Genomic DNA, 17,913 nt, shown 5'->3' on the forward strand with positions numbered 1-17,913 from the left:
AAAAAAACCAGCCACCCCCCCACACCTCGCGTTTTAAATCTGACGGTGCCTCGGAAAAAGATTTGCCTGGGGGAGCTCTGACAGTCAGGGCAACTGGCCACCTGTATCTGGACACAGTTGTTCAGGCTATCTCTGTGGGGCAGGGTGCAGGAATGGTCCCCCTGGCTTTGCATATAGGGCAAAAAGGTATTTATATAAAGAGTAAAAAAAAAACTAGGAAGCTGGCAGAAGGGAAGGAACCTATTGCAAAACAGCCCTGAAACCTTTTCCTCCATGTACTGGGCTTTGGGGCACAAGCCAGGGCAGTGGCAGGAGGACGTGCTGTCAGCACTGGGGGGGCACACCGCAACAAACCCCGATTCAGCGTCCCCAGCCCCGTTGTGTAATGCAGACAGATCCTCTTTGTCTCCCTTTTCTTTTTTTTTTTCCCTTCCTTTTGAGCCCATTTTTTGTTCCAGCCAAAATCTCTGCCTAGCTTTTCCAGCTCCATCTCTCACTGTGCCAGCTGCCCTTTTTTCACCCCCTCCCGTGGCTTCCCATCCCTTTGCAAGTGTCTGGCTGGGACAGAAGACATCTCCTCTCCCCAGTGGCACCTTTATCTCTGGCAGTGCAGATGGCAATCTCGTGTCCCAACCTGGGCACAGTGGCAGTGGCTGTCACAATGGCACCTGCTCCAGCTGACGTAACCCTGCATGGATTAACCCCCCTGGGAGGCTCAGGGGATAAGCTGGGTGCTGAGCCACCAGGCACTAAGTAGGGTGCATAGCCCCAGGTCAATCCATCCCCTCTTCAGGAGCCACATTTTTGGGTGTGAAGGGAGTCAGAGGCAGTTCCTGGGGGATTTGGGAAGATGTTCTGAGGGGAGTGGGGTCTGTCCTTGCTGCATCCCTGGTCCTGTGGAGGAGGTGGTGATGTCAGAGCCATGGGAGTTTTTGAGTGGGTGTGGGAAGACTGGGGCAAAGATAAGTGGTGTGTAGCTGGGAGCTTCTGCCTCATTTACCCCACACCAGCAGTGGGAAGTCTCAGCTCTCTTTTTGGGGGTCACCAGGGCATCACCGTGCTGGGCGTGGGGGTGGGGCAGAAGGAGGTTGCCAGCTGTTGCCAGCAGTTTGGCAGTTCTTGCTGGGGAAAGGCAGGAAAAATCCCTACCCTTTCCTAAAAGGCTTTGGAGGGCTGAAGTGACACATCCAGGCATGCAAGGACAGGCCAGGGCTGGGAAAGCAGCCTTGGTGGGGAAGATCACAGCTTGTGTCTTCTCCACTAGGCCAACCTTTTTATTTAAATTCCCTCCCTGTCCCACCTATCCTTGCAACCTGCTTTCCTGGTTCATCACACCATCAGCTCTGGTGCCTCCAAAAGCTGACGCTACACAGAATCAGAGCTGCACATCGATCCCCACATCGCCCTCGGCAGCACACCAGAACAGCCCAATCCAGCAGGATACCCAGCCCCCGTCACACCCATGGCCCCACATCATCCACCAGCACCTTTTCCTGGTGGGCTGCCCTGGCCAGGCAGTGTTCCACCGCCACCAGCACCTTCCGCAGGCGCCGGTCCAGTGCCTGCAGGTGGGGCTCAGCCAGGACAGGGGCCAGTGGATCTGCGGCCAGTGCCTCCCGCAGCACGTCGCTCAGGCGGTAGGGCTGGGTGACCAGCAGCTGCAGCCGCAGGTAAGTCGACTTCTTGATGCTGCCAGAGATGAGGAGGGAGAGGTCTCAATAGGAGGAGCCTCTTCCCAACAGCAGATCCAGGGTGGGGGCAGCCCCTTACCTGCAGCATTGCTGGAGAGGGGCCAGGATGGACAGTTCATCGCGTGAGTGTGTGCCAAAGCTGGGTGTGGGGAGAAGCCCATAAGGATGTGTCAGGGCAGCATTTCAGCAAGACTGGAGGTCTCCCCCCACCCCTCTGCTGTGATTTCTGCCCCCTACTCCCCAGCTTTACCCGCGACCGTTGTCCAGGTGGAGCAGGAAAGTGTCATTCCCAAATTTCTCAAAGGTCTCATAGTGGTGCCGGTCCATGTTGCCTGTGGCGGGCCAACAAATTTGGCATCAGGTTGTGGGCTGGAAGATGGGAGCAAAGACACAGAGCACTCTTCTGGTGTGAGACTGAAACCCAGAGCCCAGGGAAAAGGGTTGGAGGCACCTCTTAACTTTTCCATCTGGTGGCCATGCCTGTGCAGGGGAACTGAGCAGAGACCCCATGGCCTCCAGGCCCCTTCTCATCCCAGCAGCCCCACAGAGGGACAACAGTGGCAAATGGAGCAGAAGTAATGGCAAAGGCATGGCTGGGTGGTCAGGAATTAGGAGATGGGAAACTCTCCCAGTCAGATGCTGTTGAGGGGACAGCGCAGGGAGGAAGAAGTGGCCCAGGGACAGGAGAGGCAGCAAGACCCCTGGGCAGCATCATCTCCACCTCTGGCTCTGCAGGGGCTGCATGTGAGAGCATGCTGGAAGGTGGTCCCCATGTCCAAGGTATTCAGCTGGGGTCTCTCCAGAATCTCTTGACCTTTGAGTTCTGCCTGGGAAATGCCCTTGTGGCACAGTCCTGTGCTCTCATTGTGAGTAGGACTGCAGCTCACTGCAGCCTGAACAACAGTTTGGCCCACAAACCTCGCAGGGCATAGTACCACAGGACACGGAGCCATTTGGGCCTCTAGGTCCTGAGGGACCTCCACAGCCCTCAGCACAGGCACAGAGGGGCTCACCCATGAGGAAGTCGAGGATTGCCATGTCGATGAGGTCGAGGAGGCGATGGCCCCTGTCGTAGGGCGGCGTCTGTCGCACCTGAGCGCAGTAGTTGGGGTTCAGCTCCCACCTGGTGGCAGAGGCCGGGGAGGACAATGGGGACGTGAGAGCAGCTGTGGAGAAGCCCCCTCCTATCCCATGGCTCTGCTGGCCCACGTCCCCACACCCCCCATGCCCCATCTCACTCAGCCTTCTTGCTCTTGTGGTAGGAGCGGCGCCAGGGGCTGCGCCAGGAGCGGCGCTTGGCCAGGGTCTTGTCAGGGAGCAGGGCAGCCATGGAGCCCTCCAGCCGGTCCGGTTTGCCGCAGAGGGCATGCTCGGTGGAGCAGTAGTAGGAGCACTCCCCGTAGAAGCAGACGTTACCCGCTGGCCAGGTGACAAAACAAAGGTTGACAAAGAGAAGGAAGGCACCCCCAGGCAGAGTGGTCCAGCAAACAGCCAGGGAAGGATGCTCCATGCACTCTGGCCACATGCCACCAGCAAAGCAATGGCAAGGGAGGCTGTGAGGAGCAAAGGCCTGTGCAGGGTACCCACGGGAGCTGGAACAATCCCCAGTGGGATAGTTTGTCTGAGTGCAGGGGGAGCCAGGGCAGCAGCAGCCAGCACCAGGTGAGCTCCATTCAGGTGGCCACAGGAGAGGATGGAGAGCATGAAAGCTCACCTGGGGAGATGAAGAAAGTCTTGGCCAGTTTCTTGTCTGTGGTGATATCCCGAATTTCCTTTGTTATGTTGACCAAACGGCCAGAAACTGGAGGAATTCGCCGGAAATCCAGGATCCTGAAACACAGAACTTGGAACAATTTCTTACTGACCTCATCTGGTTTAATAATAGCGGGTTATTAAAACTGACAGGAGACACAGGTATCCCTCACAACAGGGAGCGAGCGGTGGGATGAAGGAGCAGTTTCTCTGGTGCTTTGCCAGTATGGGAGGGCAGGCTTGGATGCAAAGCTTATGCTCACCTGTCCAGGTGGAAGGCTGCAATCTCTGCATTGTGCCGCTCAAAGTCTGAGAAGTAGAAGAAATCAATGGGGGTCTCCTGGTCCCGGGTCTGCCTGGAAGGAGAGGGGACAGTGGGGGCAATCATCATGGATGGGGTCACTCCAAGCATGGGATTAGTTCCAAACCACCACTCATCTTGTGTTCCCTTGTGATACTGGAGACACAGCCAGACCCAGTCTCCTCCAGTCACTTCCTGATGGGTGGATGGCTCCAAGCCCCCTATCCAGGCTCTCATGCAACCCCTGCCTCCCTCTCAAGGGGTGGGGAAGCCCTCATGGACTGAAGGCTCCTGGATGGTCCTCATGGACCACCGTCTTCTTTCCACCACTGGAGGTCACTACCCCATCACAAGCTGCATCCAGTTTGCAGCAAGCATCACCAGGGAAAGAAAGGGAAACGGGACCATTCTGCTCGCCTCAGTTTTGGGATGGAGGTGCTGAAGTGAGGCAGCACATTAAGCATTTCTCCATTTCTCCCTCCATGGTCCCCTCTGGCCACTCCTCACTACCTAACAGGACCGTGTGGGTAAGTTATAGGGTTCTCCCAGGCTCTACTCACTTCATGGGCTTGAAGAGGGCCTGCCCATAGTTTGGGAACGTCATGATGAGCTTGAGCTGGGTCCCGCCGGACTTCTGGACTGAAAGGAGGCACATGTGGATGAGGGAGGAAGGCAGCGGGCAGCAGGGCAGGGGTGTGGACAGAGGTACAGGCAGGGAGGTGGTACCCGAGCTGATGATCCTTTGCGTGGCCAAGTCCTGGAGGAGCGTCAGCAACAAGGGGTCCCGGCGGGGGTACAGCTCATAGCGGTTGATGCCGATGTGGAATTTGAGCCAGGTGGGGTAGGTGTCATAGGCTGTCTTCCCTGTCGGGAGGAGCGTCTCGGCTTTACTGCTGCTGACCCTGCAGCCCGACAGCCACCACCACCCCAACAACAATGACAACAGCTTTTAGTTGGGACAGGATGGGTCCCGTGTCCCCGGGCCCTTCCTGGGAGCCAGTGCGTGGAGGGTGAAGTCGGGAGAAAGTCCAGAGCAAGCCCTGGACGGCTTCCAGGTTTCATGGTGGCAGAACTCCCTGCCCCATATGGTCTCCATGGGGTTCTTGGCACCTGGCAGATCCCACCCAAAGATGGTGGCCAGGAAGACCCACCAGCATGGCTGGATTGGACACAGTGTCTTCCCTCCATCCCCCATGGAAAATCCCTGGGTTGATCCTTCTTCTCTCATCCATGCATTTATTTCCCTGCTGGAACATATAATCTCACTGTTTTTACCTAAGGGATTGGCTCCCAGGAGTACAGTCTGCTACACTCCTCCCTGTGCTTACTGGGGACATGTGTATACACAGAACAAGGGTGGAGAAACATGGACTTCCCAGCCATACCCACCGCCGACCTGAACTCCCATCCTCAACAACCCATTCCCCTTTGGTGGGTTTCCCCAGGGGGATAGGTTTGGGTTAGCACTATCCCTGACTCTGTGCATCCTGCAAATTTGCAGTTTGCTGGCATTCAAGGGAGCCCCCGGGGGTATCTGCCCCACCTCTGTGCTAGCACACACTGGCACTGCAATGGGACAGTTAGCCCAAGGCATCTATAACCCAAATCCATGTCTCTCGCTAGGAAAACAGTGTGCATTGATTTCATCAAACCAGACCCAAGGCTACCCATAGGTGGTCCTCAGAGAAAAGGCAAATGCCCATTTGTGGAACCCAGCTCTTAAGACAGCTTTTATTCTCTCCCAGTTCTAGCAGGAACCACTTTTGGAAGGTGTGCTTTCCATAAGGAAGCTGCTATGTGTTACAATGCTAAAGCTTTTAATATCTTCCCTCCTAATTAGAGGTTAGTAGTCCAAAGATTAAAATAGACAGCCGTCAGCTCTGAGCTCATCATACAGCCAAGCTTAACAAGGTCAGGCAATATTGTGCAAAATGCAGGACAGGAATGGTGCCTAAATTTCAGGCTTGGCATCTCCAACATACCAAGAGAGGGGAATAAAACCGGTTAGAAATCTAGAGTGAGGACTTCCTCATATACAGACAGAGATACGACAGGCTAGTCTGCATTAGCTGAGGAGATCGCCTAATAGATATCCATAATACAACGAATAATTCAAGAGTCTCCTTTAGTTTTGCTGTGCGCTACAAGCTTATGGGTAGCAGCCAAAAAATTCAGGGCTAGGAGAGGATTTGAGATATGAGAATAGCATACTCAGTAATCAGGGCCCTTCTGGGGTAGGATGTTGATCTACAGAAGGGAACTATGTTTGGTCCCTGCTGCTTGTCCCATCAAACCCACATATCCCCCAAATGCAAGCTAAGGTTGAGCTTGCTCCTCACCATTCGTCACTCCCGCTACTGCGCAGGCTGAATTTCTCCATGGGGTTGATGATAAACAGCTTGTCTTTCTCTGTCACCTCTGGGACTGGGATGTGGTAAAGAGGATGCTCGAAGAGTGCTGCCAGCTTTGATCCCTTGGTCCACCTTGCATTCGCCTCTTCATGCTGCTGTTGGACCACTGGCTCTCCAGCCCTTAAGTGCAGCCCCGCTGTCTCTGGCTGGGAACTTTTCTCCAAGGAACCGTTGCTTCCACTGAAATCCTGAAGGATTCGCAGGCTCAGCTTTTTGAGGCTGGCTGGCATGGGGCTGCCTGACAGGACATCCACGGATTTTGATACTTTAGTATCGCAGCCACAGGACCTGTGGGTTGTGGGGAGAGCAAAATCCATCGCCAGGTGCACGAGAAGGGCCAAGAACAGAAGAAAGAGAAAGCCGATTTTCAGTTTCCTCTGGAATAGCATTTGCAGCCGCCACCGCATCCTTCCTCACACAAAACACTCAGCAAGGGATGGGCATGAACACAGGGTTAAAGATGTTGGTGTGGCTGCAGCCTCTGTGCAAAAATAGGAGAGAGGTTTCCAGGATTTAGAGCATCACAGCAAAAGACCAACTGGTGCACGGGCAGAGTGGCAGGAAAGATCTGTCACCACGGCACCTGGTGTGACACCACCAGGATGGGACAGGAGGTTGTGGCAGGGTTTATCAGCGCTGATAAGGGTCGAGCTGGCACTGCCAAGGTTAAAGTGAACGGGGCAAGTTCCAAATCAATAGCTGCAATGCTGGCTCAGGGACAGCAATGGCTGCAGATGACTCCCCACTGTCCTGTCTTTCTGTGCTGTCACCTGCACAGGGCTGCAGAACATTTCCTTAAATACAGGGCATTCAAATGGTTCTGCCCATCTACAGCACACACCCTGCCAACCACTATGTAGACCCATTCCCCATGTTCATCACACCTGCACTCTCAGAATCCAGAATTTTCTTTCCATTGCTCGGCCATATCAATTTTATCACCCTCCCTGATCCATTGAAAATCAGTTGTACTCAAGCCCCCTGTCAAAAGTCACTCAAGCTGCATAAAACAAAGGGGATGTCAGCATCAACATTGCTGCAAGGGGAAATGCCAGGCTGGCAGGGAGAGTAAGGAAGGGCTACCAGGCCAGTGAGTTTCAGGGACAAGGATGTTCCCAGGGCCCCTAAAGCAGGAAGGGGGAGGCAGGCAGGCAGGAGTAGGGATAATGCCTTGAGCGTTGGTACAGAGGGGCAGTAAGACCCACCAAGTGTTGGGGAGGACTGGCAGTTTGTGGAAGGGAAGAGCATTTCTTCTTACAAGAAATTCACTTTTGCAATGACACCCAGGGACACAGAGCTGGGATACATGCACAAAAAATGGTTCATGACTTGTAGGGATGGAGCTTTGTATTTGATAAGGGACAGACAAACACAGGACCACCTGCAATAAGTCTGGGGGCTGTGGTACAGTCTGGCATAATGTTTATTTTCTCTTTGCCCTTCCAAAGGATGCAGAAGGCATGTGAAATCCCATACATCATGTAGTTCTTCCTTGTCGTGAGAGGCACCAGCAGCCAGCTTGGAAATGCTCACTCCCAGCCAGGGAGGGTATGATGATCAGTGGGCAGGAGGGGCTATTCTGGAGACCCCCTCCTCCACTGCCATCCCTGCGCTACCCTCTCCGCTCCGTCCTGTGCCGGCTCCTTCCGTGTGCGTCTCGGTCCCCTCCCAGGCGGCGCGCTGGGAACGCGCTGTCCCCGGTGTTCTTGGCTCGCGTGTCCCACGGCGCGACAGTTGCCTGGAAACCGCCTCCGGCTGACACCATCACCGCCCCAGATTCAGCCAGCCCCGCGTTCCCGAGCCTTCTGCTAGCAAGATGGCCGAGGAGAGCCGGGGCAGGCGAGGAGGAGGAGAGCTTTCCAGCCCGGCTGGCGAGCACGAAGCCCCGCAGAAGGAGCTGGTGGAGGGGAGCAGATGGCTTCCCTGGGTGGGGGAACACAGCGTCTTGCTCCGGGAAGTTTGCTGAATTCAGTCTGGACACACGTTTCAGACAGAAGGCCCCTAGGAAGGGCTGTAGCTGGAACATGGGATCATTAGGTCATGGCTCAGAAAAACAGCAACCATCCAACCAAAACACCAACTCCGTGTACTAACTGATCCCATCAAAAGAGCTGGCTCGGCTCCCGGAGCAGGGCCACAGGTTTCATTATTCCAGAGCCAGCCCTGAAGAGAGTGAGACCTCCTCATTTCAGTGCCCCAAACCAGCTCCAAATGGGGCTGGAGGGGATAGAAGCCTCCTTCTCATGTCCTGGAGTCAGATGGGCACAGGGACCCTATGGGCTGAAGCCACCCTACTGACTGTTAGTCCCATTCCCAGATAATGAAACTTGCAATCCTACCTCCTCACCCTGATTTAGCATCCCATTGGAAAGCAAAGGCAGGGGGCTTAGATGAGGCAATTGCCACCCTTAGCACTTCAATGCTGGCATTAAATATCAACCAAAAGATTTTTCAGCGAGTCAGACATGAGCCTGCAGCAACAGAGAAGGGCTGGAGACCTTCAAAGTGTGCCCTGATCACCTGACTTGTTGCCATGACATCATCATAGAGACAGGGTTGAATTTGCACCTCTTTCTTCTCATCTCCCCCCCTCCAGCTCTTCCTCCATCTTCCCAGCAGGTTCAAGTCACCCTTGGGGCGGAGGAGGAGCCCTACATCCGAGGACATTTTCACTGCTGGCTCCAAATCAAGACTCATCGGCAGCTGATAATGATGTTCCCATCTCCCCTCAGCAGGGAGGGATGAAGTCATGAGGCACAGCCTCTGAGCTACTATCGCAGCTTTAGGGGACGGGCGGATAGAAAGAGTCATTTTGGCTGCCACCCATCCATCACTGCGTTTCTCATCTCATTTTCTACATCTGACTCAGCCTGATGCTTTGATGGGTAATGGCAGCAATATGCAGGGGGGCAAGAAATGAGAGGCAAACACAATAGCAAGCAAACTGTTGCCAACTTTACCAGCTTTCCACAGAAAATCCATAAGGAAAAATCCTCCAGCAAGTGAGAGCAGTTTTATAGTGAAAAGTAGAGAGGCCTTAGAGGCTCCAAAGCCTCATAGAATCATAGTTTGGGTTGGAAGGGACCTTTAGGGGTCACCTAGTCCAATGTCCTTGCAATGACATGGGGCACCTGAACTGGACTGTATTGCTCAGAGCCTCATCCAACCTATCCTTGAATGCTTCCAGGGGTGGGGCACCCACCCCCTCTCTAGGCAAACTGTTCCAATACCCTCATTCTAAAAGACTTCTTCTTCCCTATATCCAATCTAGAACAAACCTCTTTTAGTTTAAAACCTCTAACCCTTGTCCTATCACAACAGGCCTTGCCAAAAAGTGCCTCTCCAGCTTTCTTGTTGACATCCTTTAGGTATTGGTATAACGTCTTTCCAGAGCCTTCTCTTCTCCAGGCTGAAGAACTCCAACCCTTTCAGCCTGTCTTCATCACAGAGGTGCTTCAGCCCTCTGATCATCTCCATGGCCTCCTTTGGACTGGATCCAGCAGGTTAATCAGCCACAGAGGGGTCTCTTGTGGGAAAACACAGGACAAGGTTCCATCTCTGATCCATAAACCTTACTCCTCTGAAAATTACAAGTATGCCCAAAGATATTCCAGGTCCACAGCAAAAGGAGGATGAAAGTCTTTTTTCTAACACACAGGGGCCAGCAAAGCATGGCTCAACTTGCAACAGGCAGGACAATGGATCTGACTGAACGCTTGCCTCAGGGCAGGGGCTCTAACACACAACATTTTGGAAGGCTGAGGCTTGTGCTTTCAGGTACAATGCAAATGACAGGAATGCAAACCACCCAAAAAAGGTTTGCCTCAAGTTGACTTCCTGTAGGAAAGCTGTTACCCTTGTGAATAAAAATAGCCTGCCACTCTCCTGTGAGCCACCGTGCACTTACCTGGTGAGAAGGGCAGTGTAGGAGCTGACTTGCTGCACATCCACACCTAGCTCACCTCAATCTGTTTGCAGACTCGGGCTTCGAGAAGGCTAGGGAGCACTCACCCTTCCCTTGTTGCCAATGCAGGTCACAGAGACATTAGCTTTGGTCAGCTGGAGGCCAAGAAGATAAACAACCATCAAGTCCAAGAGACTGTGTGCTGATGTCAACAGCTCCCTGTGGTCATCTGCAGGTCACCACGACCCTGCAGAGATGCCCATGACCAGTGCCTGTGCATATGCACAGAGCAGTTAATTATTCATTAGTGCGAAAGAGGCACAATTAAAGTGACTGTGGTATGGCTGAAGGGATCATCCCACTTCAGCATAGGGCATTTCAAAGACTTTACCTCCTGCTCTGAATTTAGAAGAGACAGAAAGTTGCAGAAGATGAAATAATCTTTTCCACCTGCCAGCTGCAGAAAGTGTTGTCAATAGCACTATCTTCACATACAGGCAGCCAGCTGGAGGGACACAGAACAACTGCATGATGAGACAGCTCAGGGGATTTGGGCTCTTCCACACAGTACAGCAATCCTGATCATGGGGCAGGAATCACAGTACCAACCTACCCTGGCCCAGCCAAGCACAGATGGTCCGAATTTGAAATAATTCTTAGTTGTCTTCATATTCCTCCAATTCCTGGCTCCCTGACACAATGAAATTGAGAAAGGATATCTCTAGCATAACACTTGAGGTTCAGAAAAAGGGATAAGGTTGATCCATCACAGGCATTAATGCAGAAAGATCCTTCAGACTTAACTATGGACTAGAGGTGTCAGCTGGCAACATTCTGAGAGGAAACCTGAAAATGAAGGAAGCTACAAATACGAGACTCCAACAGTCAGAGCTGAGGCACACTTTTGAGGCAGCAGACACAGTTACATTCCCTTGCTGCAACTGCTTAGACAGCTGCCTGGACAGAGGGATGTGGCCAGCAGCACCATGGGCCTGGCAACCCTCCTCACCAGAGTGGCTTGCACTGGTAAAAGGAACTGAACAGGGAGGATGAGAGTCACACAGGAAGCCAGCAGGACAGAACTGTCACTGGCCTCTGCTTGTGCTACACCATGACTTACTTATTTCCATGTTTCTTGAACTACTTTGCCTACATAAACACACGCCAAGACATTTTACTAAACTTTTATTGTAAAAACAGTTTCTCAGGTTTTATAAATAAGCCATACACGTAACATAGTTACACTCATTCGATCCTCCAATACCAACAGCTTTAAAAAATGAAGCAGGCTAAAAGAATGCAAGTCCAGAAAGACATTAGGTTTCTGATGACCAAGTTATATTTCACATGGAGCCTCCTTTCTCTGTCAGCCTCCAAACAAGCTGCTGAAAGTACACAGCACTTGCAACACCCCCAGGAACTGACAGGGAGGCATTTGAGCCTTAAAAAGAGCTCTCACCCACTCCCCAGGCATCGTCAGCCGCCTGTGTTTTCATGCTGTCTCAGTGTGCTGTGGGTGAGAAAGGAGGGGGCAGTTTGCATAGCAACCTCCTACACCCAGGCAGCTCAGCTGTTGTACCCTCCCAAAACAGCAGGGAAGGGCAAGCCGGGACTGCTTCCCTGTGGCTCACACCTCCACAGACAGCCTGAAGGGAGACCCTTGGTGCTGTCAGGTCTGCACAGACATCTTAGAAGAAAGTCTAAGCAGCATCCAGAGAGAGGAAAGACAGGTGCTGGTCAGAGCCATGCTGCATAGCAGCAGAGAAAGCAGAGGAGAGAGGAAAACTATGTGGAATAAAGGGGAGTTAAAAAAACCATAGGGCTAGATGGCACCTTTTTGCTTTTGCTCTCCCCTGCTAGCGCTACTGTGCAGTGTGTTGTGAGATCACCTATTCCTCACTTCCCTCCTGCTCCAGCTCAAACACCAAGGAAAGACCCGCAGACAAATGAGAAATCCCACAAGCAAGGACAGGACAGTTTAGCAAGTTTATACACACACACAGAGCAACTTTATGTTTCCCACAGAACTGTTACGTCAGTATGAAAAAAAGAAATCTTGACATTTAAGTATTAAAAATAAAGCCCCACCTCCAGATCATACAAAACTTGTCAAAAGCAGGAAGAAATCTCTTGTATTCAGCAAGTCTGGGATCCAGCCAGTGGTCAGGAGCACTTCCAGACGCACACAGCCAGGCTGCCACCAAAGAACATGTACAGCAGGTTCTTCACCTCGTGAGTGATCTCAAAGCCAAAACCTTCCCCAATCACCACATGCCAGGAGGACCCAAATTTCTTGTCCATCGTCTCTTTGATCATCTTGGCAGCGCTCTGGAGAACGTTAAGGAAGACAGCATAGGGTGAGACAAAGCAACCAGAGAGGTTTTATGCAAACATCCCCCTAATCTTCTCCTCCCTTTAAGACTACTCAAGCCATGGGCAACAGGTATAGCAGCTGCACCACAGGAATTGGGAGCTCCCCAGAGGTAAACCCAAGGGTAGAACTGGTCTCAGCAGCCTCCAGCCCAGCAGCTAGGAAAAATTAAAAACTGCATCACTTCTGTTGTTCACACAGTCTGAAGTAAGTGTTCTGCTTCAGATGCTGCTGGAGTTATACTGGTTGCGGTGACCATGAGAGCAGATTCAGGTCACTAAGCTGCAGCTATTTTTACAGGAGTCCATTTTTTTTCTCCAGCTAATTACCAAAACACTGAAAAGTAGGCTGACTTTTAAAAGGCTTGCTTCTCCCAGATCACACCCTGCTTGATCCTAAAAAAGGCGAGAGGAAGATTTTTCAGTGACAGGCGGTGCCCTGCCCATGAAGCAAGGTATGTTTTCCCTTGATCACTGGCCCTAAAGCCAAGAGGAAATACTAACAGATTTTCATGTACTCATCCCCAAAACAAGAGACTCCATGCAGTTCTGAACCAAGCCCTCAGAACACAAGTCATTCTATAAACAGAGTGGAAGCATGTCTCAAGAAGGCAGGATAAGCAAGGAGGTAAGGTCTGGGAGTCAGCACCACTACTAATCTCTGCAAAGAGCTATTATAGATCTTGCAGACCAAGGGAACTGAATCTGAGATCTAGCCAAGCTCCTTGCCTCCTTCTACCCTAGCTCAGTGCAGAGAGTAATAGGAGGTCAGGACCTGACTCTGCTCTGCCCTACACCCTTATCCCTGCTCCTGCAGGTTCCCTGAGCTGCATTATCAGCAGGCTGCCCGTTTTGGGAGGTGGCTGGTACCTCATTGTTGGTGGCATGCTTCTCACACGCTGTGACACACAGCTCCATGGTCTCTACACGCATCTCCTCCGGCATGTCTGAGTGCTGCAAAGGGCAAACAGACAACACACCTAAGCAGAAAAATAAGAACTGCACACAAGACAACAGTAAATTTCTCTAACTTCTGCATTGGCTCTATCAGGGGCTTAGATGTAGTAAATCTGAAAAGGCTTATTGCACTATAAGTGAACAATTCCTCTAGCCAATGAGGAATTCTTCTCTACCTACATGAAAACTAGCACTGTGTAAGCACAGCTTAAAGAAGGAAATCAAGACATTTGCCAGTTTTTCTCCTATAATATAAAGGGAAAGCACGCTAACACCATTTCCACCACAGTCCTTAATTATTGCTATATGACTAACAAAGAAATCTAAATTACACAGCCTTTTCTTCTGCTGCTGCTATCTAGCTGGCTAGCAAGATCTTTTGCTCCAGCTTCTTCAGGACAAAAAGCAAGCTGCATCCAAATCACAAGAGAGGGCTCCAAAGGCAGTGTGCTCTCAATCTGTTTGATGGATCACTTTGGCCCAGGTTTCCTCTGGCTGTCATGGAGAACACCAGAGCTATTAGATTTCCCCAGGAGAGGTCAAGGACCAGCAGTACACATGTTCTCACAGTAGCTACGCAGCAGGAGAAGGACAGTAAGAATGAAGGCAGATTTTCATATCTCTGACACTGGTAGATGTGTAATCCATCTCCCTCCATACCCTAATCAGAGGAAAACTGTGAAGCCTTTTATAATCAGCCTCGTCCTTTTTTTCCTCCTCGGTTTCTTCCATGGTCCTTCCACAGAGACTCCAGGAAGGGGCTGAGGGGCTACCTGGAGTTCAGCAAAGTGCTGTGGCACAGCCAGCTGAGAGGAACAGGGCTCTGTGTTCCTCTCTTCAGAAGGAGGAGTCGCTCCTTGGCCTAGAGGACACTGCTTCAACAAAAACAAACAGGGGCAAGAGACAGATAGCTTTCCATTAAAACAAAAGGCAAATGAAACTGTTACAAGAATATCATGCTATCTCACTCGCCATTTCCTCAACAGCACCTTCACATCCCACTGAGAGTCTTAGTTCATAGACCATTAATGCAAACAAATTATTAAACCGTATTTTTTTCCATAAGTGAGGAGCACAGCGCTTCCCAGAAGCACCAGTGGAGCTTGAGGGAAGAGTTGAACCAAGGTACAGCTTTCAGGAGAGGACAAGAGAACAATATATCAGCTGCTACCACTCTTGATTAATTCCAAAAGGCTTTTCCCAGGACACTATTATCTGCAATAGCTTCAAACTGCACACGACAAGAGAAGGGTAGGAGTATTTTAGGCACAGAATCTGCGTACTCGTCTGGACGGAAATGTTTAACAGGAACATCTTGGTCTCGTTTGTGCACTTGCTCCTCAGATCCCCCAGCATTTGTCAGCTGGGGAGGGCCATATGGGAAAACTCTGGACGTGCCTCAGGGCCTCGTTACCAGCCTGCCTCTACCCGGGCAACGCAGAGGCACGGCACTGACTGAGAGATTCAGAGCACTTCACCGCCATCCTCCCTCTGGTTCTTTCACCCACAACAAAGCATCTTCCTCTCCTACCCAGGGGAGCAAGGGTGAGCTCATATTAAAAGGAAAACGAATTCAACACGGTGTCAGGCGACCCACCGGTCACTTATGCCACGTACACAGAGCTGTTGGCTAAAGCACCGAGTCAGACCACCAACCGTCACATGGGGGCCGTGGAAGGCAAACCACGACCTCCGCAGGACAGAACCCCCGCCTGGCCGGGGCCACTCCCGGGAGCCACTTCAATACCCACCCCCAGCCCGGGGCGTGCCCGCGGCCACAGCCCGAGGGTGTGAGGCAGCGGAACGCGGCCCGAGCGGACCGCACACCCGAAGCAGCCCCGCCGCGCCGGTCCGCCGCCCTCGTCCCCGCGGAGGAAGAGCTCGGCCGGCGGCACTGAGCGGGACCGCGGAGCTCCGGGCGCGGCCTCACCTGCGCGGCCGCCGCGGCCCAGCGCCGTTGCTAGGGAAGAGCCGCGCTTGTCATAGCAACCGGCGCGGGAAGTCCCGCCCCCCTCTGCGCCCATTGGACGGGGCGCGCCGCTCGGCGCGTCTGATTGGCTGCCTCCCTGCCGGCCGCCGCGCGGGGCCTTGGGACGCTGGGGTGGCCACGGAGCGCCTGTGCTGTGCCGCCCCCACCCCGACCCCAACCTGGCGTCTGGCAGCTTAATATTTTTCTGACTTAAAACCCCTTAGGGGCCTAGTCCTAGGTATTTTTTCTTTAAAAAAAAACAAGTATAAATATAAGAACAAGGAGCGATTTGGGGCGCTTTTGGGTTATTTTAGATCACAGAATCAGGTTAGGAAAGACCTCTGAGATGGTGGTCCAGCCTGTGAGCGAACACCACCATGTCAGCCAGACCCCGGCACCGAGTGCCACGTTCAGCCTCTCCTTAAACACCTCCAGGGACGGGGACTCCAGCACCTGCCTGGGCAGCCCATTCCTATGTCTGATCACTCTGTGAAACAATTCTTGCTAATGTCCGGCCTGAACCTCCCTGGTGCAGCTTGTGACTATGACCTCTTGTCCCGTCTGGTGGCCTGGGAGAAGAGGCTGACCCTCACTTGGCCACAGCCTCCTCTCAGGGAATTGGAGAGTGACCGGGTGCCTGAGCCTCCCCCTCTCCAGGCTGAACAATCCCAGCTCCCTCAGCTGCTCCTCACAGGATCTGTGCTCCAGACCCTTCACCGCCTCTGTCGCCCTTCTCTGGACATGCCCCAGCCCCTCAATGTCCTTCCTGAGCTGGGCGTTCCAGAGCTGGACACAGTTCTCATTGTGTGGGAGAGGCAACAGCTCATGTTTGCATGTCAACAGGAGTGTAAAGAAGGAGAAAGTGATGCTGTGGGGATGAATCACGAGTTTGCAAACAGCTCATATAGCACAGCCTCCATCCCCATGGAGAAAATCACCTCCCTCCCACCCTCCATAGCTTTATGCTTGTAATGTCTGTTTGTTTTGAGGTTTTTCTTGGGTCTGGGCTCGCTACAAAACCTTTCTTGTCTCTGCACCCTGCTAGCCAAACGCCGATTGTCTGTAAACCAGGGCTTAAATGGTTTTCAGAGAGGTCTAGGGTTGCATTCATCTGAAATTAACAAGGATGGAGAAGCAGCTAGCTCCAGGATAATACCAAGGGAAAGACTTCTCCTGTGCAAAGCCCCAGCTGCTGGGTGTGATGCCTAGTTTTCCATCAGTGGCCATCCTTGTCTTGCAGAATGGCTCACGGGTCTGATTTTCCGTGCGGTACTTGTGACTGGTATGTGTTTGAAATGTTCTTGCTGCTCACTGCCTGCTGAAAGAAGAATTTGCTTTCCAGCTGTTTGAGAAGGAAAAGAGAGGGGGAGGAACAATCTGGGCACTCTTCTGCCCCTGCCAGCTCAGGAGTCCTCCTCCCTCACCCTAGCACCAAGCCCTGTGATCACGGGGAGAACAACACCTTGTTAATCTCTTCTGCCGGTTCAGCAGTGAATCCGACCTCCTGCCTGTCCTGTGCCCGACAGAGCAGTGCTGGGGGCAGGGAAGCTGTCTTTGGGCTTGCAAAGACAAAGCTGCAGTGATCATTCATGTTTTCCTTTTCTGTCACTGCTGGTGGTGACAAAAATGAAGCACTGCCTCCTGTGCCACTCGTTCTCCCACCTCATTCCTGCCTCCTGGGCTAATTCCTTCTCCTTCCTCTTTTAGGCCTCTTGCAACAAGGCAGGCACAAAGCTAAAATTGTCAAGAGACAGATAAAAGCTGGGAGATCATCATTTTTTTCTTTTCAGACAAGATAATTAGGAAGAAAATCTCTGCAAGGAAGAAGATCTTTCCATCATCATTACTTTATCTCCAGGCAGCTACTCTAATCTCTCCAGGGACACGGCGCTTTCAAGCACCGTATTCTTGCTGTGGTTTTTTTTTTTATGCTTTAATCCCTGTGTAGTTCACCCACTTTTACTACCAAGCAGCAAGGGAGTGTGAGCTGGAGTGTTTGTGTGCATGTGCCTCTGTGCGTGGGGCAGGGGGGAGCACAGAGCACACTTGTCTGTGTGGTTCTGGGTTCAATTAAACATGCTTTGGTTCTGATCCATGTGACCCACAGGAGTGTTTCCCTCAGGGAATGTTGGGATTGCTTGTGAGGATTATTCATCAGTGGCTCCTAGGTGAGAAGCTAAAGGAAAACGGCCAAACAAAAACTGCAGCGGGCCAAAGATAAGAAAAACAATGTTTTTGTGATTGTGGTGGGTGATACAGTGGGGCTGCAAGATTGAGATGCCTCTTGAGGAAGGAGAGCGTTTTGCTGGCCTGCCTCCATCTCCTGGGGCTTAACAAAGCAGTTGGTTTCTGGACCCTCAAGTGCAGGGTTTCCACAGGCTGCCTCTGTACAACTCTGCAAACCACTCAGAGCCTTGTTGAGCCAAAAAAGGTTACGTGTACTGCTCTTTTTGCTGCTGGTTCTGGTGGCACAGACAGCACATCACCTGATCTTTAGTTTCCAATACTAGTGGACTGGGTACCCTTCTGTAGGTGAAAGCAAGTGCAGAGCAAGTGTT

General features: G+C 52.1%; 2 protein-coding genes across 6 annotated transcripts; both read right to left on the reverse strand.

Annotated features, from left to right (window-relative positions):
• Nucleotides 1–345: 345 nt before the first annotated feature.
• Nucleotides 346–11,072, reverse strand: LOC137474586 (extracellular serine/threonine protein kinase FAM20C-like). Of its 3 annotated transcripts, none has more exons than XM_068191266.1 (11): nucleotides 10,673–11,072; nucleotides 6,084–10,564; nucleotides 4,471–4,646; nucleotides 4,305–4,383; nucleotides 3,707–3,799; nucleotides 3,406–3,521; nucleotides 2,930–3,110; nucleotides 2,705–2,814; nucleotides 1,942–2,023; nucleotides 1,771–1,830; nucleotides 346–1,689 (listed from the first exon to the last, which is right to left on the reverse strand). In XM_068191266.1, exons 2-11 carry the CDS (start codon nucleotides 6,560–6,562, stop codon nucleotides 1,455–1,457), a joined length of 1,611 nt encoding a protein of 536 aa, XP_068047367.1. In that variant the 5' UTR covers nucleotides 6,563–10,564; nucleotides 10,673–11,072; the 3' UTR covers nucleotides 346–1,454. The 3 variants fall into 3 exon arrangements, with proteins under 3 accessions (XP_068047367.1, XP_068047368.1, XP_068047369.1); XM_068191267.1 differs by having other exon boundaries at nucleotides 6,084–9,681; nucleotides 10,167–11,072; XM_068191268.1 differs by having other exon boundaries at nucleotides 6,084–8,172; nucleotides 8,495–11,072.
• Nucleotides 11,073–11,227: 155 nt separating this feature from the next.
• On the reverse strand, nucleotides 11,228–15,455 carry DNAL4 (dynein axonemal light chain 4). Of its 3 annotated transcripts, none has more exons than XM_068191292.1 (4): nucleotides 15,317–15,455; nucleotides 14,047–14,258; nucleotides 13,300–13,383; nucleotides 11,228–12,387 (listed from the first exon to the last, which is right to left on the reverse strand). In XM_068191292.1, exons 2-4 carry the CDS (start codon nucleotides 14,116–14,118, stop codon nucleotides 12,223–12,225), a joined length of 321 nt encoding a protein of 106 aa, XP_068047393.1. In that variant the 5' UTR covers nucleotides 14,119–14,258; nucleotides 15,317–15,455; the 3' UTR covers nucleotides 11,228–12,222. The 3 variants fall into 3 exon arrangements, with proteins under 3 accessions (XP_068047393.1, XP_068047394.1, XP_068047395.1); XM_068191293.1 differs by having other exon boundaries at nucleotides 14,047–14,261; nucleotides 15,317–15,402; XM_068191294.1 differs by having other exon boundaries at nucleotides 15,138–15,343.
• Between the last annotated feature and the right edge of the window lie 2,458 nt (nucleotides 15,456–17,913).

Source organism: Anomalospiza imberbis, chromosome 5 (assembly GCF_031753505.1).
Source record: "Anomalospiza imberbis isolate Cuckoo-Finch-1a 21T00152 chromosome 5, ASM3175350v1, whole genome shotgun sequence".
NCBI lineage: Eukaryota > Metazoa > Chordata > Aves > Passeriformes > Viduidae > Anomalospiza > Anomalospiza imberbis.

Bases quoted from the DNA above. Each gene is read 5' to 3' on its own strand.
- DNAL4 (XM_068191292.1), bottom strand. From the start codon at position 14,118: ATGGAAGAAACCGAGGAGGAAAAAAAGGACGAGGCTGATTATAAAAGG. The intron at 13,384-14,046 runs GTATGGAGGGAG...TGCCCTTTGCAG, and splicing joins ACAGTTTTCCTCTGATTAGG to CACTCAGACATGCCGGAGGA. The intron at 12,388-13,299 runs GTACCAGCCACC...AACGTTCTCCAG, and splicing joins AGCATGCCACCAACAATGAG to AGCGCTGCCAAGATGATCAA.
- LOC137474586 (XM_068191266.1), bottom strand. From the start codon at position 6,562: ATGCGGTGGCGGCTGCAAATGCTATTCCAGAGGAAACTGAAAATCGGC. The intron at 3,800-4,304 runs GTGAGTAGAGCC...CTCTCCTTCCAG, and splicing joins GCCCTCTTCAAGCCCATGAA to GCAGACCCGGGACCAGGAGA. The intron at 3,111-3,405 runs GTGAGCTTTCAT...TCACCTGGCCAG, and splicing joins GACTTTCTTCATCTCCCCAG to CGGGTAACGTCTGCTTCTAC.